This window comes from Neoarius graeffei, chromosome 6 (assembly GCF_027579695.1).
Source record: "Neoarius graeffei isolate fNeoGra1 chromosome 6, fNeoGra1.pri, whole genome shotgun sequence".
Taxonomy (NCBI): Eukaryota; Metazoa; Chordata; class Actinopteri; order Siluriformes; family Ariidae; genus Neoarius; species Neoarius graeffei.
In genome coordinates this window covers 41,172,567-41,198,506 of record NC_083574.1, presented here as the reverse complement: position 1 = coordinate 41,198,506, position 25,940 = coordinate 41,172,567, and the positions used below count along the sequence as shown (strand labels likewise).

The 25,940-nt window shown below is 40.2% G+C and overlaps 1 protein-coding gene across 5 annotated transcripts in view; it reads right to left on the bottom strand.

Moving 5' to 3' along the window:
* Window positions 1–25,940, bottom strand: part of srgap1a (SLIT-ROBO Rho GTPase activating protein 1a) — a 287,015-nt gene that overhangs the window by 117,886 nt on the left and 143,189 nt on the right. For all 5 annotated transcript variants that reach the window (XM_060923667.1, XM_060923668.1, XM_060923664.1 and 2 more), the window contains exons 4-5: window positions 17,971–18,033; window positions 5,726–5,908 (exon numbers count right to left, since the gene is read on the bottom strand). In XM_060923667.1, the coding sequence (XP_060779650.1) occupies window positions 5,726–5,908; window positions 17,971–18,033 (246 nt within the window). The remainder of the gene's footprint in view (window positions 1–5,725; window positions 5,909–17,970; window positions 18,034–25,940) is intronic.

Sequence of the window (25,940 nt, the reverse complement as noted above, 5' to 3'; positions counted from 1 at the left end):
TGCGAAGCTTTCTGTCAGACTCCAAATGTCACGCAGGGTTGCCATGGTAACGACATAAACAACCCTGCACGCGATGAGAACTTCTTTAGGAAATTGATAGAATTAGTGAAAATACGATCACACAGTTATTCGGGATGATCTTCAATTTATTATTTTATATTATGACCTCATGTACTCCATATTTATTTAGATATTATATATTTTTTTAAAATGACGGTAATGAGACCGATACCGTTGGTACTTTTGGATACCTCGGGATACCTTCTTACCGTAATACCGCCCAACCCTACACGGTAGCCTATGCAACACCAGCGATTGCACGAACTGAGTCAGCGCTGTAAACCGAAACTAGGAAATCTTCCCGCAAGTTCCTTTCAGCACCTAGATGTCGCCTGGGATTGGTTGGCGAGTGCGTGATGTTATTGTTTTTTTTACCCTTAGGCAGCCTCTCACATTACTGCCTGAGGGACAGGGAGAAAACCACCGGAAAATGTTTTAAACAAACACGAAACAAACGCAAGTCGGCAGATGACCATAAAATACTCGATAGTTATGATATAATAATTATATGTATCTCACACAGAATTTTCGGAGATATATCGAGTATATTCGATATATCGCACAGCCCTAGTCTGAATCTTCGCTTCATATATATTTTTTATTTTCAACTAGCCAGCCGGGCTGGCTAGTGACAGGAATTACCCGCCAAATGACGAATTAAGTCGCCTCAGGCGACCGGACCACCGCGAATTTCGAGCCCTGCAAGGTATCCAAGGTAAGGTAGACTGAAAATCTAGATTTTGGTGCAACCTAGATTTTTCGTCATTTGTGGATCCAGAATTTAGCAGTAGCGACTTCTGAATTTGTTTCCCAAATCTCCACACATACAGTACCAGTCAAAAGTTTGAACACACCTTCTAATGCAGTGTTTTTTTCTTTATTTGTATTAATTAAGATACTTCATATCTTAAAGTAATGATGGATGTCGTTTCTCTTTACTTAGTTGAGCGGTTCTTGACATAATATGGATTCCTACAGTTGTGGAATAGGGCTATTTACTGTATTTTTATTATTTACTATTTACCAGAGGTGGACAGTAACGAAGTACACTTACTCAAGTACTGTACTTAAGTACACTTTTTGAGTATCTGTACTTTACTTGAGCATTTTTTTGGGCAACTTTTGACTTTAACTTCACTACATTTGAAAGACAAATATCGTACTTTTCACTCCACTACATTTCTATCAAGGTCCTCGTTACTCGTTACTATAGCAGCTTTGAAAGTGGAGGTTTTTTCTTTTCTTAAATGTGATTGGGTTTTTTCGCAGGTGACACTGAGACAGTCTATCAGTAATCACTAAGGTCACGTTACATCCATAGACTGTATAAAATCAAGTTCAGTGATTTCTCAGCAGCATTATTTAACACGATCAGTTGATGGCAGAATGGAATGAGGCGGTTCTTCTGGAGAATGCACGCACGCATGGCTATAGCTAGAACCCATGTTTCAGTTTTCTGAAAGGATTAAAGATTCATTTTGTTTTAAACGTTTGCTTTGTTTGCCTAAAATGGAGCACATCACAGCTTATTAAAACTTGCTGTCCAACCTGCAGAAGCACATTGAGGTATATAAACGTTTTATTCCAAGAGAAAGCTTGCAACAAAGTTGTCTGTGCTTTTAGAGCTAGCGATAACGTTGCAATAGCTATGCAGTCTGGTTAGTCAAATGACTTTCTATGGATTTACCCACCAAGTTGCCATAGCCTTGTCCACGGCTAACGTTAACACATAGCTAGTTATCTTGGACACTGTTAGTTAGCATGTAAAAACGGAGTTACGCTAACATGAATAACGTTAACTTATCTGAAGTTGTTTCAGAAATATGTTTTAGCATAATCTTGCCAAATAAACAGAATGTAGAAATCTTTCTTTTCTAGTAGCATTAGCTACCCAATATGATTTTGAGTTTGAAAAGTGTTTGCTAGCATGTCAGGTGGAGTTTCACTGACTAGCTAGCTTAACGTTAAACCACCATGATGGCACAGCATGCGTTCATTTTGTAAATCCAGTCGGTTGCTTTAGAGGCATGAGGTTTTGTAAGCATTGTGGCAATAATACAACAGTGCGTTGACAGAAAATGTACTTTTAATACTTAAGTATTTTTAAAAGCAAGTATTTCAGTACTTTAACTTAAGTAAAAGTTTGACTGGACAACTTTCACTTGAATCGGAGTAACATTTGACCAGTGGGATCTGTACTTTGACTTAAGTAATCAGGTTGGGTACTTTGTCCACCTCTGCTATTTACTGTTTGATCTCAAATGCATTAAGAAGGCAAGAAATTGCACTAATTAAATTTTGATGAGGCACCTGTTAATTAAAAAGCATTCCAGGTGACTACCTCATGAAGCTGGTTAAGATAAAGCCAATAGTGTGCAAAGAGTCATCAAGGTAAACACTGGCTACTTTGAATAATCTAAAATATGAAACATATTTTGTTTAACACTTTTGTTTACCACATACAGTGGGGCAAAAAAGTATTTAGTCAGTCACCAATTGTGCAAGTTCTCCCACTTAAAAAGATGAGAGAGGCCTGTAATTTTCATCATAGGTATATATCAACTATGAGAGACAAAATGAGGAAAAAAAATCCAGAAAATCACATTGTCTGATTTTTAAGAATTTATTTGCAAATTATGGTGGAAAATAAGTATTTGGTCAATAACAAAAGTTCATCTCAATACTTTGTTATATACCCTTTGTTGGCAATGACAGAGGTCAAACATTTTCTGCAAGTCTTCACAAGGTTTTCACACACTGTTGCTGGTATTTTGGCCCATTCCTCCATGCAGATCTCCTCTAGAGCAGTGATGTTTTGGGGCTGTCACTGGGCAACAAGGACTTTCAACTCCCTCCAAAGATTTTCTATGGGGTTGAGATCTGGAGACTGGCTAGGCCACTCCAGGACCTTGAAATGCTTCTTACGAAGCCACTCCTTCGTTGCCCGGGTGGTGTGTTTGGGATCATTGTCATGCTGAAAGACCCAGCCACGTTTCATCTTCAATGCCCTTGCTGATGGAAGGAGGTTTTCACTCAAAACCTCACGATACATGGCCCCATTCATTCTTTCCTTTACACGGATCAGTCGTCCTGGTCCCTTTGCAGAAACCAGCCCCAAAGCATGATGTTTCCACCCCCATGCTTCACAGTAGGTATGGTGTTCTTTGGATGCAACTCAGCATTCTTTCTCCTCCAAACACGACAAGTTGAGTTTTTACCAAAAAGTTCTATTTTGGTTTCATCTGACCATATGACATTCTCCCAATCCTCTTCTGGATCATCCAAATGCTCTCTAGCAAACTTCAGATGGGCTTGGACATGTACTGGCTTAAACAGGGGGACACGTCTGGCACTGCAGGATTTGAGTCCCTGGCAGCGTAGTGTGTTACTGATGGTAACCTTTGTTACTTTGGTCCCAGCTCTCTGCAGGTCATTCACTAGGTCCCCCCGTGTGGTTCTGGGATTTTTGCTCACCGTTCTTGTGATCATTTTGACCCCACGGGGTGAGATCTTGTGTGGCGCCCCAGATCGAGGGAGATTATCAGTGGTCTTGTATGTCTTCCATTTTCTAATAATTGATCCCACAGTTGATTCCTTCACACGAAGCTGCTTACCTATTGCAGATTCAGTCTTCCCAGCCTGGTGCAGGTCTACAATTTTGTTTCTGGTGTCCTTTGACAGCTCTTTGGTCTTGGCCATAGTGGAGTTTGGAGTGTGACTGTTTGAGGTTGTGGACAGGTGTCTTTTATACTGATAACGAGTTAAAACAGGTACCATTAATACAGGTAACGAGTGGAGGACAGAGGAGCCTCTTAAAGAAGAAGTTACAGGTCTGTGAGAGCCAGAAATCTTGCTTGTTTGTAGCTGACCAAATACTTATTTTACCAAGGAATTTACCAATTAATTCATTAAAAATCCTACAATGTGATTTCCTGGATTCTTTCCCCCCATTCTGTCTCTCATAGTTGAAGTGTACCTATGATTAAAATTACAGGCCTCTCTCATCTTTTTAAGTGGGAGAACTTGCACAATTGGTGGCTGACAAAATACTTTTTTGCCCCACTGTAATTTCATATATGTTCCATGAATGGTTATTCAGTGATAAATCATGGTTTCATTCTGAAAAACAAGTTAGCTCCTGTTATCACTTACAGAACCATCCAAAAGTTTGTACACCCCTACTTATTCATGTTTTTTTTTTTCTGTATTCGGACTATTTTCTCCATTGCAGAACAATACTGAAGACATCAAAACTACACAACCGTTCAAAAGTTTGGGGTCACTTTGAAATTTCCTTATTTTTGAAAGAAAAGCACTGTTCTTTTCAATGAAGATCACTTTAAACTAATCAGAAATACACTCTATACATTGCTAATGTGGTAAATGACTATTCTAGCTGCAAATGTCTGGTTTTTGGTGCAAAATCTCCATAGGTGTATAGAGGCCCATTTCCAGCAACTATCACTCCAGTGTTCTAATGGTACAATGTGTTTGCTCATTGCCTCAGAAGGCTAATGGATGATTAGAAAACCCTTGTACAATCATGTTAGCACAGCTGAAAACAGTTGAGCTCTTTAGAGAAGCTATAAAACTGACCTTCCTTTGAGCAGATTGAGTTTCTGGAGCATCACATTTGTGGGGTCGATTAAATGCTCAAAGTGGCCAGAAAAATGTCTTGACTCTATTTTCTATTCACTTTACAACTTATGGTGGTAAATAAAAGTGTGACTTTTCATGGAAAACACAAAATCATCTGGGTGACCCCAAACTTTTGAACGGTAGTGTATGACATAACACATGGAAGCAATATATGGAATTATGTGGTAAATAAAAAAGTTGCTATGGTAGAAGAGGAATAAAACACTTCAGGATGTGCTGTTATGGAAAAATGATTTCTATAGTGTTTTATTCTTACTTGATATCAACACATATCTGTTTAAATTCTGTAACCTTTCTATAATCTCTACAAAGACGATGGGCAATTAAGTACTCACTTCTTTAAACACCCAACAAAAATAATTTGTACTGTTTTTGTGAACAAAACCAGACAGACAGAGAACAACAAACCATGAGACGAAAATATGACTGACGGGACAAAAATAGTTTTTAAAACATAAACAAACACACGTTCAGAGACTCTTCAGTTACTGCTTCCTCTCTTGCTCAAATCCCACCCAAAAGCAAGTTAGTCACATCACGACAACAGACACTGACTCACCCTGACTTCCATATTTTACCCAATCCACACTCTTACATTCCAGGAAGCAGTAACAGAAAGAAGAAGGGGGTGGGGAAAAAAACGAGCATGCTTTCCCACAACTATAAAACCATTTGTCACAGCCTTTAGTGAAAAACAGAGCATTTAAAAGAATAAGGCATGGCCTTATTTCTCATTACCGGTTTCCATCAAAAACAGATCCAGGGTATAAAAGGCTGGGCTGGCATTTGTAAATGCCTTGACACGTCAGGCAGGCAGCACTGACTCAGCCATTGTGTTTCTTTTTTAAAAAGTGTGTGATGATATGAAATAAGTCTCAAGACTACTCTATTGCACATGGCCTGAATAAGGTAGATTTGACGTATTTTTCAAAACACTGGAACGCTAGAATTGTAATATGAGTATTTTAAATACTCCTGAGGAACACCCCCTCAGGAGGTTCAGTACCTTTTCCTTCATCTTTTCGATCTTCTTAACAAAGCTGCGTCTTGGGTTTTTGTCTTCCAGACGCACGTTGAAGATGGGGTCTCCCGTACGTCCGATCTGCCTCTCCTCCTGCTTCTCAAACTCCTTCAGCTTGCTTTCAGCACTAATGCTCTCTGTATGGTACATGTGGTAGGTTTTCATCACCTGTGAAGCACAGAGGTCAGGGGTCAAAGTTCATTCACACTGAACTTATTTTTAGCTCATTTATTCATTTACATTAAAACATTTGGCAGATACGTTTACTCAACTTGAGAGAAAATACCAGAGGTGGACAAAGTACCCATCTTCATTACTTAAGTCAAAGTACAGATCCCACTGGCCAAATGTTACTCCGATACAAGTGAAAGTTGTACAGTCAAATTTTTACTTAAGTTAAAGTACTGAAGTACTTGCTTTTAAAAATACTAATGTATTAAAATTACATTTTCTGTCAACACATTGTTGTATTATTGCCACAACGCTTACAAAACCTAACGCCGTTACCAAAGACAGAAATGTGAATTCACAAAATGAACGCATGTTTTGCCATCATGGTGGTTTAATGTTAAGCTACCTAGTCAGTGAAGCTCCACCTGACGCTAGCAAACTCTTTTCAAACTCGAAATCATATTGGGTAGCTAACGCTACTAGAAAAGAAACATTTCTACATTCTGTTTATTTGGCAAGATTATGCCAAAACATATTTCTGAAAGGACTTCAGATAAGTTAGCATTATTCATGTTAGCGTAACTCTGTTTTTACATGCGAACTGTGTCCAAGTTAACTAGCTATGTGTTAACGTTAGCTGTGGACAAGGCGATGGTGACTTGGCGGGCAAATCCATAGAAAGTCATTTGACTAACCAGACTGCATAGCTATGTTTGCAACATTATCGCTAGCTCTAAAAGCACAGACAACTTCGTTGCAAGCTTTCTCTTGGAATAAAACATTTATATACCTCAATATGCTTCTGCAGGTCGGACGGTGAGTTTTTGTCGGCCGTGATGTGGTTCGTTTTCAGTAAACAAAGCAAACATTTAAAACAAAACAAATCTTTAATCCTTTCTGAAAATTGAAACATGGGTTCTAGGTATAGCCATGGGTGCATGCATTCCCCAGAAGAACCGCCTCCTTCCATTCTGCCATCAACTGATTGTGTTAAATAATGCTGCTGAGAAATCAGTGAACTTGATTTTATACAGTCTATGGACGTGACGTGACCCTAGTGATTACTGATAGACTGTCTCAGTGTCACCTGCAAAAAAAACAATCACATTTTAGAAAAGAAAAGAAAAAACCTCCACTTTCAAAGCTGCTTCATAGTAACGAGTAACGAGGACCTTGATAGAAATGTAGTGGAGTGAAAAGTACGATATTTGTCTTTTAAATGTAGTGAAGTTAAAGTCATAAGTTTCCAAAAAAAAAAAATACTCGAGTAAAGTACAGATACTCAAAAAGTGTACTTAAGTACAGTACTCAAGTAAATGTAGTTCATTACTGTCCACCTCTGAAAAATACAAATCAATGCAAATAGCTTAGCATTTGAGGGTAGAGAGCATCGCTAACTGACCCCCAGAAGGTCCTTGAAACATGGACTAGGGAGGGCCAGGATTTGATAATTTTTTCCAAAAACCCATCATTATAGAAGTCTTAATGCCTTTAAAAATGTCAACTGGAGTATAATGACAATTATAATAACAATGGATTCCATGGCTGGAAAGTTCATCATTTTCCAATTGTTAAGTCCATAATTATTTCTAAACCTTAACCACTGATCCACCATTGCAAAAATAATTCCTTCTGCTATAAATATCTAAATCTTAATAGAAAATGTTAAATTCTCATGTACTCCTGACCATAAAGCTCTGGCACAGCAGTCTAAGTTAAAGGAATACGCCACCCCCAGGTGAAATTGAGTCAGTCCCTGCAGTCCCTAGAGTTGGATGAGTGAGCCAAAGCGTTTTGTAGCCGACCCAGCCATTGTCCTGATCTGGAAACGTCCCAGTTAGCTTTAGCTTAGCGTAGTCGCTGTAATCCGGCATGTCCAGATAGCATTGTCGTTGCAAAAGTGAATCAAATAACTCAAGATTTTTTATAATTATTTCTCATGACCTGTACATTCACATCGAGTACACATATCAATGCAAATTAACACGAAGGGATTTACTAGACCAATTTATATCTGGAACTATTTTCGGCCACAGCACAGGCAAAGCACCGCTGCAGGCACAAAGACACCATGCAGCACCACAACTTCCGTCAATACACCAGTGTTACCAGGGAAACCAGGGTTTTCAGGTGCTGCGTGGTGTCTTTGCGCCTGCAGCGGTGCTTTGCCTGTGCTGTGGCCGAAAATAGTTCCAGATATAAATTGGTCTAGTAAATCCCTTCGTGTTAATTTGCATTGATATGTGTACTCGATGTGGATGTACAGGTATGGCGAAATAGGACAGGTATACATACATGCATATATATACATGCATATATATATATACACAGGTATATATATGCGCGTGTGTGTGTGTATATATATATATATATATATATATATATATATATATATATACACACACAGTGGTGCTTGAAAGTTTGTGAACCCTTTAGAATTTTCTATATTTCTGCATAAATATGACCTAAAACATCATCGGATTTTCACACAAGTCCTAAAAGTAGAGAAAGAGAACCCAGTTAAACAAATGAGACAAAAATATTATACTTGGTCATTTATTTATTGAAGAAAATGATCCAATATTACATATCTGTGAGTGGCAAAAGTATGTGAACCTTTGCTTTCAGTATCTGGTGTGACCCCCTTGTGCAGCGATAACTGCAACTAAACGTTTCCGGTAGCTGTTGATCAGTCCTGCACACCGGCTTGGAGGAATTTTAGCCCATTCCTCTGTACAGAACAGCTTCAACTCTGGGATGTTGGTGGGTTTCCTCACATGAACTACTCACTTCAGGTCCTTCTACTACATTTCGATTGGATTAAGGTCAGGACTTTGACTTGGCCGTTCCAAAACATTAACTTTATTCTTCTTTAACCATTCTTTGGTAGAACGACTTGTGTGCTTAGGGCCGTTGTCTTGCTGCATGACCCACCTTCTCTTGAGATTCAGTTCATGGACAGATGCCCTGACATTTTCCTTTAGAATTGGCTGGTATAATTCAGAATTCATTGTTCCATCAATGATGGCAAGCCATCCTGGCCCAGATGCAGCAAAACAGGCCCAAACCATGATACTACCACCACCATGTTTCACAGATGGGATAAGGTTCTTATGCTGGAATGCAGTGTTTTCCTTTCTCCAAACATAACGATTCTCATTTAAACCAAAAAGTTCGATTTTGGTCTCATCCGTCCGCAAAACATTTGTCCAATAGCCTTCTGGCTTGTCCACATGATCTTTAGCAGACTGTAGACAAGCAGCAATGTTCTTTTTGGAGAGCAGTGGCTTTCTCCTTGCAGCCCTGCCATGCACACCATTGTTGTTCAGTGTTTTCCTGATGGTGGACTCATGAACATTAATATTAGCCAATGTGAGAGAGGCCTTCAGTTGCTTAGAAGTTACCCTGGGGTCCTTTGTGACCTCGCCGACTATTACACACCTTGCTCTTGGAGTGATCTTTGTTGGTCGCCCACTCCTGGGGAGGGTAACAATGGTCTTGAGTTTCCTCCATTTGTACACAGTCTGTCTGACTGTGGGTTGGTGGAGTCCAAGCTCTTTAGAGATGGTTTTGTAACGTTTTCCAGCCTGATGAGCATCAGTAACACTTTTTCTGAGGTCCTCAGAAATCTCCTTTGTTCGTGCCATGATACACTTCCACAAACATGTGTTGTGAAGATCAGACTTTGATAGATCCTTGTTCTTTAAATAAAACAGGGTGCCCACTCACACCTGATTGTCATCCCATTGATTGAAAACACCTGACTCTAATTTCACCTTCAAATTAACTGCTAATCCTAGAGGTTCACATACTTTTGCCACTCACAGATGTAATATTGGATCATTTTCCTCAATAAATAAATGAACAAGTATAATATTTTTGTCTCATTTGTTTAACTGGGTTCTCTTTATCTACCTTTAGGACTTGTGTGAAAATCCGATGATGTTTTAGGTCATATTTATGCAGAAATATAGAAAATTCTAAAGGGTTCACAAACTTTCAAGCACCACTGTGTGTATATATATATATATATATATATATATATATATATATATATATATATATATATATATATAAAATACACACAGCGCTGTGCAAAAACACTATTAAAAATACTATAAATGGCAGTAAGCCATAACAAATGAAACAAAGTCAATATTTGGTGTGAGACGACTGTTTGCTTTAAAAAAAAAATAGTATTCTCCGGTACAGTGAGTGCAGTTTTATAAGGAAATGAGCTGTAGGTTTTACTGAGCATCTTACAGAACCAGCCACAGTTCTTCTGGACACTTTGACTGTCACACTCGCTTCTTCATTTTGCACCAAAACCCAGTAGCCTTCATTATGTTTCCTTTTTTAATCTGAAAAATGCTCTCTTATATAATATGCTGCTCAGATACAAACTTTTTCCCCCTGTAACATTTAATTTTGTGCTGGAAAACGAACATTTGGACTCTGAAATGTTGTTGTACTGACCTGATAATGTAGAAGTCATAAAATAGAAATTTATAACAAAGTTTGTATGAAAAAAATAATTGGGTGTATATATAAAAGGTCACATGTACTATACAAGACAGCTTGGGCAACAGAGAACCTTTTCAACTTTAGTGAAGCTGGAACTTGCCATGCAGCCACGACTGTGAAGGATAAACTGTTAAAAGCCGTTTCCTATTGCGTGAGTCATTGTTATTGTTAGTGGGCTATTAGTAACACTAGAAAGACTTCAGAAACATGCATTAGGATATGACTCATTGGGTATGAGGCAGGTACTGAGTGGATAGTCGCACCATTTCAGCAACATTAAACAGAGAAATATGACAAGCAATCAAAACAGCAGAATTGGTTATTCAAATCATATTCGTATTTCAGGGACATTACAAGTATGACAAGTGTAATTAACAGTGGAAGAAAAGGAAACAAAAGATAAATAGTCAAATATTTAGTCTACACTTATCACTAGCGATGGAAAAAATATCATACACTATACTTTTCTACAATATGCATATGCTATACAATATATCACAATATATACTGTACATGTGCTAACGAACTCCCAGTAAAACAAGCGTTTCTTTCAAAAACTGTTTGATGATACTTTCATTTGATGTCTACAAAGATAAATTATTTAATACTGAAAATGACATTATTATAAATATGTAACATTTTACAATTTTAAAGATTCATATAAAATTTTTATATCAGCCATTTCCAATCAGAGATTGTTTAAGACAATACAAAAATGTTCAATAATGTTGATGATATTATGAAGATAGTCTTCTTTCACTGCTAAGATACGAAATATAATGTCACTACACAATGCAGAAAAACTAGTTTATGCCTTTGTTACCTCTAGGTAACAAAGATTATTGTAATGCCTTACTATCTGGATGTTCCAGTAGCTGCATAAACAAGATCCAGTTAGTCCAAAATACAGCAGCAAGCAAGTCCTTACTAGAACTAGAAGATCTGACCACATCACCCCCATCTTATCCACACTGCACTGGCTCCCAATCAAATTTTGCACTGATGATAAAATACTACTTAGACCTATAAAGCATTGAATGGTCTCATGCCACAGTACCTGAGTGAACTTCTGGTATTCTATGGCCCACCACACCTACTTAGATCAAAAGGTGCAGGCTGTTTGTTGGTACCTCAAATAGTGAAGGCTGCATTAGGGGGCAGAGCCTTTTCTTACAAAGCCCCACAGATATGGAATAGCCTTCCAGGTAGTGTTTGATACTCGGCCACAGTCTCAGTGTTTAAGTCTAGGTTGTGATAAGTGGGATAATGCACAACAAGCCGGTCATCTTCACAAAATAAACCCCTTCAGGGTGATTCAAGTGCATCATCCTGTCAGGGTTTACACTATTTCACAATAATGCCTGGCTCACTGTATATTATCCTTTACACTGTTACTACTACTGTCAATATTGTCCAGCCATACTTATTGTAGCGGTGTATTACACACTGCCTCAGAAAATTTGTCTTGATGAAGCTCCTCCACCTGCCTGCTCTTCTCCTCACTATGGTGACTTGACTCCAAAGCACTAAACAATGTCAGGTTCAAAAGCAGAGCGCTCATCCCGGGTCAGAATAGGCCATAACCAATGTTCACATTTACCAGAATCATAAAACATGGTACAGCAAAGCCACAACTGGATTCAAAACACAGACCCGCCTATAAAACAGCTACCAAAACAAACACGGTTGGGAGATGTATAGGACAGGAGCAGGGTTTGGCTGGGCAATTCTGGCTCCTCTCATGTGCAGAACTGTATAATTGGATATATGGCTGACCAAACCACACGTCCCACTCTCCACTTACTGGTTATGGAACCATGTTTAGATTTCTCGTTTTAGAACAGCTGATTTTAGTATCATGCAAGACCTGTTATTTTACAAGCTGAGGGCGGGATTGAGTGGTGAGTTTCTGATGCAACAGTCAAGAGCGTTTTCCAAAAGACTCCGGGTTAAAGAGAAGAACAAAAGATAACTCAAGTATACCATCATTTCATCACACAAACTAGCCACTGACTATCATTTATTGAGACTAGCCAGTTTTATCAGTGAAGTTTTAATTTCTTTGCTAACCTTGTTTCCACATGCCTTTTTATACTGGACAAGATAAATAATGGACAGCTAGCAGGCTAATTCACATGGCTGTTGCTGAAATAGTACAAAAAGTGTAATTTGTGTTGTAGGGTATGCCCTAAACAATGTGTAAATTTACATGCGCGCTAATAATTCAATCATTATCTGATTTCGGCTGTTATCAGATTATACAAGTGGACATGTAAACATATACTACAATATTTCAATTTGGATTAAAGGCATTATCAGATTTCATGGAAACCAATAAACATTTCATTCATGTTCCTTCTGCTTTCGTGGTTGGAGTCGTGCTGCGAGCAGGGTGGAAAAAGGCAGTCCAGACTTCTCTATCCCCAAGCCACACATCCCAGATCCTCCTTGGCGATCCCCACACATTCCCGAGCCAACTATAAGATATAATCCAGTGGGGTCTTGGGTCTGGCCGGGGTCTCCATCCAGTCATGACTGATACAGCTCTAGCAGAAGCCGACCAACTACCTCACTACTCCTAAAAAAGGCTAAACATGATGCTTTACCCTGTTTTAAAGACAAGTGGACTGTGGTTCAGTTGCAAATACAACAAAGTATTTTAGCAGACTAGATCAAGTATTTGGGAAAATACTGTAGCAAAGCCAATAAAAGTATGGAGAACCCCCCCCCCCCCCCCCCCCCCCCCAAAAAAAAAAAAAAAAAACAAGCCGTAGTCAAGTAACTCTAGTCTCCTAAACATGAAACATCTTGGCTGATGTAGCAGATTCTCTGTTTCAGCTTACCCAATCCCTTTTATTTAGTCAAAGGCAGCTCAGGGCGGCACGGTGGTGTAGTGGTTAGCGCTGTCGCCTCACAGCAAGAAGGTCCGGGTTCGAGCCCCGTGGCTGGCGAGGGCCTTTCTGTGTGGAGTTTGCATGTTCTCCCCGTGTCCGCGTGGGTTTCCTCCGGGTGCTCCGGTTTCCCCCACAGTCCAAAGACATGCAGGTTAGGTTAACTGGTGACTCTAAATTGACCGTAGGTGTGAATGGTTGTCTGTGTCTATGTGTCAGTCCTGTGATGACCTGGTGACTTGTCCAGGGTGTACCCCGCCTTTCGCCTGTAGTCAGCTGGGATAGGCTCCAGCTCACCTGCGACCCTGTAGAACAGGATAAAGTGGCTAGAGATAATGAGATGAGAAAGGCAGCTCATCAGACCAGAGACTAGCTACAGGACTAGAGATTTTAAGTCAGAAAGGAAAATATTTTCACACAATGCAGAGATGTCCACAAGCGCCGGCGGCTGGCAGTTTTCTCCGCCTACACAGACAGTCTGTGCCGGCTACTCGATCCCAGGAAAAAAAACAACTTGCCTTTCAATGTTCAAGTGATTTATATCGTCTGCACTGCCCATAATTTGCTGCAAATCCAATTATTTCACCACGAAATTGGCTTTGATTCGAGTCTAGCATGACCGGAAGCAATGCCATATTTGTCGATCGATTCTTACGCTCTGATTGGCTGAGTTGGGCCACGTGACCACGCCGTAGAGTAGGTAGTTATGTTACACCATGTAGTTATGTTACAGAGCCAGGCAGCATACTACAGAGGGTAACTGAGAAAGCTAAGCACACATACATCCGGAGGAAAATTTCATACATATTTTGCAACTATTTTACAGGGAAATGGTCAGTAATTTATTAGCTGAGAATGCACCAGAAGTCACCAGAAGGCATGTAAATTTCAAAATTTTCTGGGGAGCATGCCCCCAGATCCCCCTAGCATTAGCTGTCGCAAATTCCAGAGCCGCCTACTACTCTTTTTTTAGCCGGCTACTTCAGATTTTCTGGAGAACCCTGCAATGTCATCAATTTTTCATTTTATTTTCCCTCTCTGGTTAGATTAGAGCAGCATTTCTCAACCTTTTTTCAGTCACAGCACCCTTCAGAAGTATGCAAATTCTCAAGGCACCCCCATATAAAATATACGCAGTCACACTGACCATACGCTGACCCCGGCAGTGACATTGTGACATGGGAAAGGGGGCCGTGAGACAAATTTTGATGATGCATGAGGCAGCGATGATCTGCATTAGTGTAACTATTGTTTTTTGGAATTTTAATTCATTTTATTTATTTCAATGTTAGAATATATAATTTTTTGACGGCACCCCTAACGAAGCCAGACGGCACCCTGGTTGAGAGAGGCTGGATTAGAGGACTGCAGATATGGCTTTAAAAAAGCCCCAAGCTGACAATGGAAATAAAATATTTAGACACAACCAAACAAAAAAGCAGGCATTTGCTCTCCATCCATCCATTATCTGCAGCCGCTTTATCCTGTTCTACATGGTCGCAGGATCCTATCCCAGCTGACTATGGGCGAGAGGCAGGATACACCCTGGACAAGTCACCACAGGGCTGACACATAGAGACAAACAACCATTCACACCTACAGTCAATTTAGAGTCACCAGTTAACCTAACCTGCATGTCTTTGGACTGTGGGGGAAACCGGAGCACCCGGAGGAAACCCACGCGGACACGGGGAGAACATGCAAACTCCACACAGAAAGGCCCTTGTCGGCTGCTGAGCTCAAACCCAGGACCTTCTTGCTGTGAGGCAACAGTGCTAACCACTACACCACCGTACCGCCCCCATTTGCTCTCCATCAAATTTAAAACCAGTGCATCTCATCTGTTCAGAGTCCTTAGCGCTAACTAAAATTGGTAACATGAAGCACCAGTGTAAAAACAAAACATGCACACTTGTTATTAAACTAATGATTAATGATTAAGCATTAATATGGTAAGAGACGTCGTGATTCAGTCTTGTTAGCTGCTTATCTGGAGGAACTTTAGATACAGTTAGGTTCATAAATATTTGGACAGAGACAACATTTTTCTAATTTTGGTTCTGTACATTACCACAATGAATTTTGAACAAAACAATTCAGATGCAGTTGAAGTTCAGACTTTCAGCTTTAATTCAGTGGGTTGAACAAAATGATTGCATAAAAATGTGAGGAACTAAAGCATTTTTTAAACACAATCCCTTCATTTCAGGGGCTCAAAAGTAATTGGACAAATTAAATAATTGTAAATAAAATGTTCATTTCTAATACTTGGTTGAAAACCCTTTGTTGGCAATGACTGCCTGAAGTCTTGAACTCATGGACATCACCAGACGCTGTGTTTCCTCATTTTTAATGCTCTGCCAGGCCTTTACTGCAGCGGTTTTCAGTTGCTGTTTGTTTGTGGGCCTTTCTGTCTGAAGTTTAGTCTTTAACAAGTGAAATGCATGCTCAATTGGGTTGAGATCAGGTGACTGACTTGGCCACTCAAGAATATTCCACTTCTTTGCTTTAATAAACTCCTGGGTTGCTTTGGCTTTATGTTTTGGGTCACTGTCCATCTGTATTATGAAACGCCAACCAATCAGTTTGGCTGCATTTGGCTGGATTTGAGCACACAGTATGTCTCTGAATACCTCAGAATTCATCCGGCTGCTTCTGTCCTGTGTCACATCATCAATAAACACTAATGACCCAGTGCCACTGGCAGCCATGCATGCCCAAGCCATCACACTGCCTCCGCCGTGTTTTACAGATGATGTGGTATGCTTTGGATCATGAGCTGTACCACGCCTTCGCCATACTTTTTTCTTTCCATCATTCTGGTAGAGGTTGATCTTGGTTTCATCTGTCCAAAGAATGTTCTTCCAGAACTGTGCTGGCTATTTTAGATGTTTTTTAGCAAAGTCCAATCTAGCCTTTTTATTCTTGAGGCTTATGAGTGGCTTGCACCATGCAGTGAACCCTCTGTATTTACTTTCATGCAGTCTTCTCTTTATGGTAGATTTGGATATTGATATGTCTACTTCCTGGAGAGTGTTGTTCACTTGGTTGGCTGTTGTGAAGGGGTTTCTCTTCACCATGGAAATTATTCTGCGATCATCCACCACTGTTGTCTCCTGTGGGCGTCCAGGTCTTTTTGCATTGATGAGTTCACCAGTGCTTTCTTTCTTTCTCAGGATGTACCAAACTGTAGATTTTGCCACTCCTAATATTGTAGCAATTTCTCGGATGGGTTTTTTCTGTTTTCGCAGCTTAAGGATGGCTTGTTTCACCTGCATGGAGAGCTCCTTTGACTGCATGATTTCTTCACACCAAAATCTTCCAAATGCAAGCGCCACACCTCAAATCAACTCCAGGCCTTTTATCTGCTTAATTGAGAATGACATAATGAAGGAATTGCCCGCACCTGCCCATGAAATAGCCTTTGAGTCAATTGTCCAATTACTTTTGGTCCCTTTAAAAACAGGGTGGCACATGTTAAGGAGCTGAAACTCCTAAACCCTTCATCCAATTTTTATTTGGATACCCTCAAATGAAAGCTGAAAGTCTGGACTTTATGTCCATGTCCATTATATAACTATAACTTGAATATGCTTCAGTAAACAGGTAAAAAAAAAATTTGTGTCAGTGTCCAAATATATATGGACCTAACTGTAACTGGACCTTTACAAATGTTAAATGTTAAATACCCTTGAAATCTGGACTACCAAACAACAACAGCAAAACACAGATTAAGACACAATTATGATTTACTTTTGTACACCTTCAACTAGTAGTACTTTTTTCCTTGTATAGTTATTTGATGTCCTTATAAGTACATGCAAGTCACCTTAGATTCCCAAATGCATCAAATGATGTAACTGCTAAACTAAAGGTTGTGCAAGCCACTCACAGCCTTGCAATGCATTCGAGCTGTTAATATCATTCAACCTCAGTGTTAGAGAGTAGAACAGCCCTGTGGGAAGGAACCTGGAGTCTCTTAGATGAGCGGAAACAAAGCTCGTACATGAAGGATAGGGCATCTCTTGCGAGTACACAGCCAACCACTAAAGGTCTGATGAGCAATATGAAAGGCTACAACACTACAGGAAGCATTTTATCTCTACTTCTCATCAGCTGTGTCATTTCCTGTTGAGTGGGCATGTAATTCATAGCTGCTTAGACATGGATTGTGTGGCTGGAGTCAAGTGTTCCTCAGGATACTGAGATAAATGAATGGATCGTCCCTTCAAAGCCCATTTATCAGAAACGAATTCAAAGACGACACTTAGTGAAGGAGATGAACATCTGGATAATGTGTGTAATTATACCATTTTGAATGATATAAACGTATGTGACTGCCTCAGAGAGTAGCTAAGGTTTGATGGATATAATAAGTGCATGAATCTTCAGAGCACTCGCAGCAAGCTTGACATCCACAGTTAAGCAGGGGAACGATCGATGGTTTAAACGGCCCAGAAGATTCAAAACCATAGTTCAGCAAACAGACTTCTGAGGACCGTTCATGCTTGGGAGCAGGGTGCACTTATTAATGCATGGTGTGCAGTGCTGTGTGTAACCTGAGGCTAGAACTGGCTGGGTGATAAGGTTATGAATTCCACACCAGCTCTATGGAAAAAGACAGTTTATTATTGCGGTACTCACCGTGTAGAGCTCGTTAAGGACTTTCATCAGATCCTCCTGCAGCTGAAATGCTATTTCTTTACTCTAGAGGATGAAAAATGGGGTGGAGGGAAAGGAAAAGGGGGGAAAAAACAACAACACACCAGTTAGCTACCTTCTTCACATTTAATACTTAATAATCAGACAAGCCACAGAGCATGAATATCAGCCACATATGGATTTAATTAGAGCTAATAAATTTGTATAGCTTAAAACAATAAGAGAGTTCTGCTGGAGTATTCACTTCGGAAGCACATTTTCTCTCTTTGGGCTTCATAAAGAGCATTTATCTTGCTGACATATGTTGAGGTTTTTGCACTCAGTAGGTTGCTGCAAATTAAAAATCTGGCATAATACAGTGGAGTCGATTTTGGCAGAAATGAAGCATCACTCAGCAAGAAGAGCAGTGAAACTACTATAATCAACAGCAAGCATGGTTTAGGCACACCCATATCCCGGAGGGGAAAAAAAAAACCATTTAATTAAATTTATACATCTCAAATTTTTTTTTTTCTTAAATGAACCTGACCATTTGGAGCTCTGTTACACTGCCCTGTAACTTGTGTGGATAAGCAAGATTATAATAATGGCTTCCTGTCTTACAGACTGCTCCGGTCTCGCACTAACTCAATCATATGTTCACTAATCTCATTCTGAAGATCTTTCCCAGCAATAACTCAGTAAAGGAGTAAGCAACTCAATCTCATCCACAAGTAATGATATAACCATAACTGCAGTTAAACAGGATACAAGTGACTACAAAATAACTACATACATGTCAACCCCCTTGGGCGTCCACCTGTAGTATCAGGGCCCGTTTACACGAGGACGCTGTCGGGTAAAAACGACTAAATATTTTATCGGAAGTGCCTTTCGTCTACACGGGGACGGCGCTTCCGAGGCTGAAAAACGGAAAAAATTGAAAACGCCTTCCAGAGTGGATAAGTTAAAAACAGCCCCCGTTGCATATCCGTCTAAACTACCCAATACGCGAAACTCTGCTCGGATCTGCTCACGTCGGGTACACGTTTACGTCATACATATGTCATATACTGTACATGCCAGCCCGGGAAGTAAGAAAGTAAGTAAAAAAGTAAGAGCATGTCTGATTACATCGATCCAACGGACCTTCAAGCTGCTCTGGCAGCTTTAATAAACGTCCAGGAGTCCTTCGAACATCTATACCGAATCTGCACATATACCATTAATGAACAGAGGCGGGTATAGTATGCTCTTACTTTTTTACTTACTTTCTTACTTACCATAGCCAGAGTAGCAGGGGCTTCAAAGTTTGGGAGAATAGCAGGGTACAAATAATTTACAGCAGGGTGCAAAATGGTACACGGCAGCGGCAGACATAATGCACGCAAAGCGTGCAGGGATGGATGGATGGATGGATGGATGGATGGATGGATGGATGGATAGATAGATAGATAGATAGATAGATAGATAGATAGATAGATAGATAGATAGATAGATAGATAGATATGCAAGTACGAATTTTTCATGGGGCGGGATGGTTTGGAACAGGCCATCTAAAATTGGGATAACATTTACCCGGGACAGGTATTTGAGGCGGGTCGTCTAGCTTAAGCTTGATTAGCGTTGTTACGCACGCCAGTGTTTCCCACAGAAATTTTGGAGACTATGGGGGCAAGCCATGGGGGAGGCGCAGGGGTTGTTTAAAATTGAGTGATATGTTAAATATTAAGTTATTACTGAAAAACTATTGATTAAAAAAACAGACACTGAGAAATGGTCCTATAAACAACTTTACCAATATAAAAGATTACCAGGACTACAAAAATGCAGAAAAATAGGCTTTACTTATCCAAATGCACCTGTTGGTTCAAAAGTTAAAGTGCAGAGAACCTCACAGCACAACATGAAGTTACCTTAAAATATAATATAAATGCCTCAGCTTTCATGTAAGAAAAAAAAACTATTAATACTAGTACTGTGTGCAGGCAGTCTCTCCTGAAGACTAAATTAAACAATAATTATAAACTAATAAAATAAATGGCTCAGGCTTCATAGAAGAAAAAAACAATTTGAACAGAATCTCACAGTATGATGCTGAAGCTGCCTAAACAATGGAAAATAAAATACCATTTTGGCAAAAACGTTGGCATCCATTAATTTATTGTATTAAGTAAAAAAATATGTTGCCAGATACTGCTGACGTTTTACAACCCAAAATATGTTCAAAACCCGCCAAAATGCACTTAAAACCACCCAAATTGGGTGGGAAACCGCGCAATCTGGCAACACAGGTGGCAGTAATGGCTGCACTCGTGTCGAGGATGTAAACACAGTTGACGCGGCAACGGACATACATGACATAGTGGATGTAATTTACGTTCACAACTTTTTTTGCTGTCAGAAATATTTAATATTAAATTTTGTGACTCGACTGACAATAGCCGGCGGCATAACAAGCCATAGCCGGCGATTTGCCGCCGGTGACCGGCTACTTTTGAGACCACTGAGAGTAGTCAAAGTTTTCGCAGCGCAGATGTGCAGATCAGACAAGATGGAAGACGTTGTGCATGCGTGCAGACATAGCGGAGGTCTTTCACAGCACCACCTAGCCGCCTGGCATGCACATCCAATTGAATTCCACACATTTATGCGTCACCGTATAGACGCAGATTTCCTCCTTGAAAACGGTCGTGTAGACGCGGAAAAAAGTGAGAACGAAAACGGACTTTTGCGTTTTTGTTTCAGACCGTCCCTGTGTAAAGTGGGCCTCAGAGGAAGAAATCCATAAACTCAACATAAAATCCTTATAGCCTTCGAATCGCACCAAACTTTTATTTTGATGTACATTTGTACAATACACATTTCCATTATTTTTTGCCTGAACAATGACACCATTAAATGTCTCCTTCCATTCAGGAAGATACCACCCACCGTATCTCATTTTCTTTCTCTGTGTTCCCATTCTTTCACTCAGCAGATGCTATTCAAAATCTCTCAGGTGTAAACAATGTCGCTCTGCACAATGAGAAAATCGTTCGAACAATGACCATTTAGCGCGTTTAAATGCAGATCGTGCGCATGACCTGAACGAGCGAAGTCTTGCAGTCGCGATACTGCATGAGGCTTGAGGAATAAACATCCGGTTTCACATAGTCTGGGTTATCTGCCCCTGCATACACGCTGTTCTTTGTCTATAAGTTGAGCTTTTGTATGTTTTTGCGACGATCAGCTGACGATCTTCAAGTAAGATACACAAAATAAATTTAGGTCAGAAAATACTGAAAATCCGTAAGACTTTGTTTATACGCCCATACGCCCTTGAAATGAGCTAAAATCCGTATAATTTCCGGACAATCCGTTGAGGTTGACATGTATGTAACTAGTACTGATATTAATAAACAACTGCTCCTGAAGTCTCCACATGTACGTGTGTCATAAATATGGACACATTATTAATTTTTTTTTTACACTTTTATTTGCCTATTTGGATTATTTATTAATTGGCTACAAAATTTGTTATACCACAGTGCTGCTGAATTCTCAGAAGATGAGAAAATGCTATTGTTTCTGTAGTAAAAACTTGCACAGGGATTTTTCTGGTAAACACTCCACATAACTGGAATAAAAACACTTCAATTATTAGCATGGTGACGTCAGTGTTATAGTCGAGTCACTAAACCTCGAGTCCCAGTCCAGTCTCGAGTCCCCAGTGTTTAAGTCCGAGTCAAGTCCAAGTCATTAAAAAAAAATTCGAGTCGAGTCTACTACTGATCCGAGTCGAGTCCAACACTCCAACCGCACCATTTGACGGTTGCTGTTTTAGCCCCATTAACAATAGTTTGCTCCTGAACATGACATATGAACAGGTGAATGTGCACTGTCTTTGTCAGGGAGTGTGAAGTATTCTGTCAGAGATAGTTGGGAGACGGATGTACTGTAAATGCAGAAGGTGTGTTTATTAATACAAATCGGGTAAACAATCCAGAACAGCAGGCAAAATTGTAAAACAGTGAAACAGGCAGTAGGTCGAGTGAGGCGCAAACAGGCTATCGTAGACAAGGCAGAAGCAAAGACGAGAAACAGGAAATCAGGGATCAGGAAACCAAACAAGGAAATAAGGCTCAGTAATGTATCAGCAATGCAACGCAATACTTCGCAAAGTAAGTGTGTTTTCACCGTTTTTATATAGGCGCGCTGACTGGGCCTTAATCCTGTGCAGGTGTGAGTCGTTTACGGCATACGCGCGAGAGCCCGCTTGGCGCACGTGCTGTCCAGAGTGCGCCCGAGAGTCTATCTGATGCATGCGCCAAGGCGTGCAGGTGTGACACTCTTACACGAAATTCGTACAAAATTAATGTAGATATAAATATCATGCCAAATTATTATGCCATGTTACCAAAAAAATAAAGAAAAAAATATGAATCCTCATCTCCATTTTCCGAGTCCTAATGCAGTTAATGCACGAGCCCAAGTCCAAGTCCGAGTCATCAGTGCTCAAGTCCGAGTCAAATCACGAGCCCTTAAAATTAGGGCACGAATCAGACTTGAGTCCGAGTCCTGGACTCGAGTACTACAAGCCTGGGTGACGTTTTGGCATCTTTGGAAGGAGACTCCAGTATCAGTAATTTGTAACCGTCAGTTACTGAGTTAAAGAGGACAGAGGACTTTCTGCATTTTACGCATCTTGTTAACTTCAAGAGAGTGAGAAAAAGAAGCTAGTGAGGGAACAACTGTGGGTTGGGTGCTGCAACATAAGTGATAACAAGAGCTAACTTGTTTTGTGCAACATTAAACGTAACAATAAACAGATAAAAAAGTACAGTGTGTCTTTCTGGTAGAAATAAGAAAGTGTTAACTTTGGCAAACTGATGTGGTTAAAGAGGACAAAAAACACAAGGGGACTTGCTGTAACCACCCCGTTGTTGATTATTTTCCGATAACACCACATGTCATTAATGCTTTATTCCTTTCTTAACACCATGCAGAATCTGCATTTTATCTCAAATGTTTTCCATTGGCAAATTTACTGGATATTTTCACATGATTAATATGTGTAAGGTATCAGTGCTGGTATTTGGTATTGAGATATAGGATTCTGTATCTGCTTCGGTTTCTTCCCACAGTCCAAAGCCATGTGGATTAGGTCGACTGGCTACTCTAAATTACCCATAGTTGTAAATGTGAGTTTGAAAGGTTGTTTGTCTCTGTGTTAGCCTTGTAATAAATTGGCAACCTGCCCAGGATGTACCTTGCCTCTTGCCTGAAGTTAGCTGGGATTGGCTCCAGCTTTCCCCACGACCCTGGGAAAGGGGATGGAAGAGAAGGGAAGGGGATGAAAGGGAAGTCAAGGGAAGGCAAGGCAAGGCAAGGGAAGGGAAGATTAGGGAAGAGAAGGGGATGGAAGCAAAGGCAAGGGAAAGCAAGGGGATGGAAGGGAAGGCAAGGAAAGGGAAGGCAAGGGGATGGAAGAGGATGGAAGGGAAGGGGATGGAAGGGAAGGGAAGGGAAGGGAAGGGAAGGGAAGGGAAGGGAAGGGAAGGCAAGGGGATGGAAGAGGATGGAAGGGAAGGGGATGGAAGGGAAGGCAAGGGAAGGGAAGGCAAGGGGATGGAAAAGGATGGAAGGGAAGGGGATGGAAGGGAAGGGAAGAGATGGGGATGGAAACAAAGGCAAAGGAAGGCAAGAGGATGGATGGATGGATGGATGGATGGATGGATGGATGGATGGATGGATGGATGGATGGATGGATGGATGGATTCAGTATCACAACAACACTGCATGCCACAACAAAATACAAAACTACGAGCCTGTACAATCCCCTGTGTTACAGACACAGATGTGCCTTAAAGGTTTGAGTTTGTATCATGTAACTGAACCCTGCAATTCAAAGCTGTGGTTACTTATCATAAGATCTGTACTGGCACTGAGGGTCAAGAGCCACAGTAATCCAAGTAAATACCCACAACTCTACACTGCAAACAGGTGTGCATGTGTGTGCACCTCTGATGGATCAAAACACATCCTCTGTGTGCCACACTGTCCATGTGACCCAAAACAGGCACTAAGAGATAAATCCCAGGTCTGTGTCAGCCATATCTTCGTAATCATTAAAGCCCTCAGGGTACGAGATCAAGTGTCTATTCAGCCTGTAACACTGCTATCTGCAGCTAATAGCAGACAGACTGACTGCCACAGGTTAAAGTGATTAAGGCAGAGGTTCTGGGTATTACCTGACCTCAGAAACTGAGGCACATCTGTATTTACTTTAAGCTACATTCAGTACGTTTACATGCACACTAATATTCCACTATTATTCCGGATATGACAATATTCAACATTTGATACAGGTCATGTTAACAGCATATTCTGCTTAGATATTCTGAAGTCAGCATTTTTCAAGTAAGACATGTGGGATATGCCGATATTATTTAAGTATTAAGAACATTCTTTGGATACACTACCGTTCAAAAGTTTGGGGTCACTTTGAAATTTCCTTATTTTTGAAAGAAAAGCACTGTTCTTTTCAATGAAGATCACTTTAAACTAATCAGAAATCCACTCTATACATTGCTAATGTGCTAAATGACTATTCTAGCTGCAAATGTCTGGTTTTTGGTGCAATATCTCCATAGGTGTGTAGAGACCCATTTCCAGCAACTCTCACTCCAGTGTTCTAATGGTACAATGTGTTTGCTCATTGCCTCAGAAGGCTAATGGATGATTAGAAAACCCTTGTACAATCATGTTAGCACAGCTGAAAACAGTTGAGCTCTTTAGAGAAGCTATAAAACTGACCTTCCTTTGAGCAGATTGAGTTTCTGGAGCATCACATTTGTGGGGTCGATTAAATGCTCAGAAAAATGGCTTGACTATATTTTCTATTAATTTTACAACTTATGGTGGGAAATAAAAGTGTGACTTTTCATGGAAAAACACAAAATTGTCTGGGTGACCCCAAACTTTTGAACGGTAGTGTATGTATACAGTGCAATTCAGAATATGTGTCTCAATTTTGCGACACGCAGCTCTGTGTGTTGTACATAAACCAACTAGACAATCATAGTATACATGGGTGCATGTAAACAGGAATATTAGTGGAATATTCATTTTCATTAGCTATGGGCACAGCTAAGCTAAGCTATAGTGTCTTTTTCCAAACAAGGGCAAAAAAAAAAAAAACCCAGACAATTTTGTCCATGCAAATGTAGTGACTGATTACCCTGGTAGCACATCACCATAAATTCTTTCCTTTAACAAACAGTCCCATCTTTACAAAAGCTGAATTATACAGATTCAGAACATAATTTACAAATACAGAGGAGTTTATGAAAAGTGTATGAAAGTGTTATGGACAATCATTTATCGACTTCTCCAGCACCCAAGTTTCGATGAAACAGGGCTTTCATTCTCTCTCGATACATAGAAATATGTCAAAGTTCTTGTCTGTAGTGAACGATCATAAGGTATATATCGCTTAGATTGGAAAACACCGGAGGATTTCTTTAATCTACAGTGGTGCTTGAAAGTTTGTGAACCCTTTAGAATTTTCTATATTTCTGCATAAATATGACTTAAAACATCATCAGATTTTCACACAAGTCCTAAAAGTAGGTAAAGAGAACCCAGTTAAACAAACAAGACAAAAAATATTAAAGCCGCAAGCGGCCTCGACGGGCCCTCGCGCCAGCGGCCAAGGGGGGCGGGGGCATGCGTCCCCGCGAAATACCGTAAAGAGTTTGCTTGCCAAGTTTGACAAATCAGAAGCTGCAATATCAATTTTGCCATAACCAGCACCCCCAGGGGCGAAAGTGCACAAAATTTGGCGTATATGTGAGGTGAGCTATGAAGAGTTTGCGTATGAAGTTTGAAGACAATTGAGTAAATAGAAGATGAGATATAGATTTTTGAAGAATAAATTTTTTGGTTTTTCCCATGTCAGTAGGTGGCGCAACGCTGTACATGAGCGATTA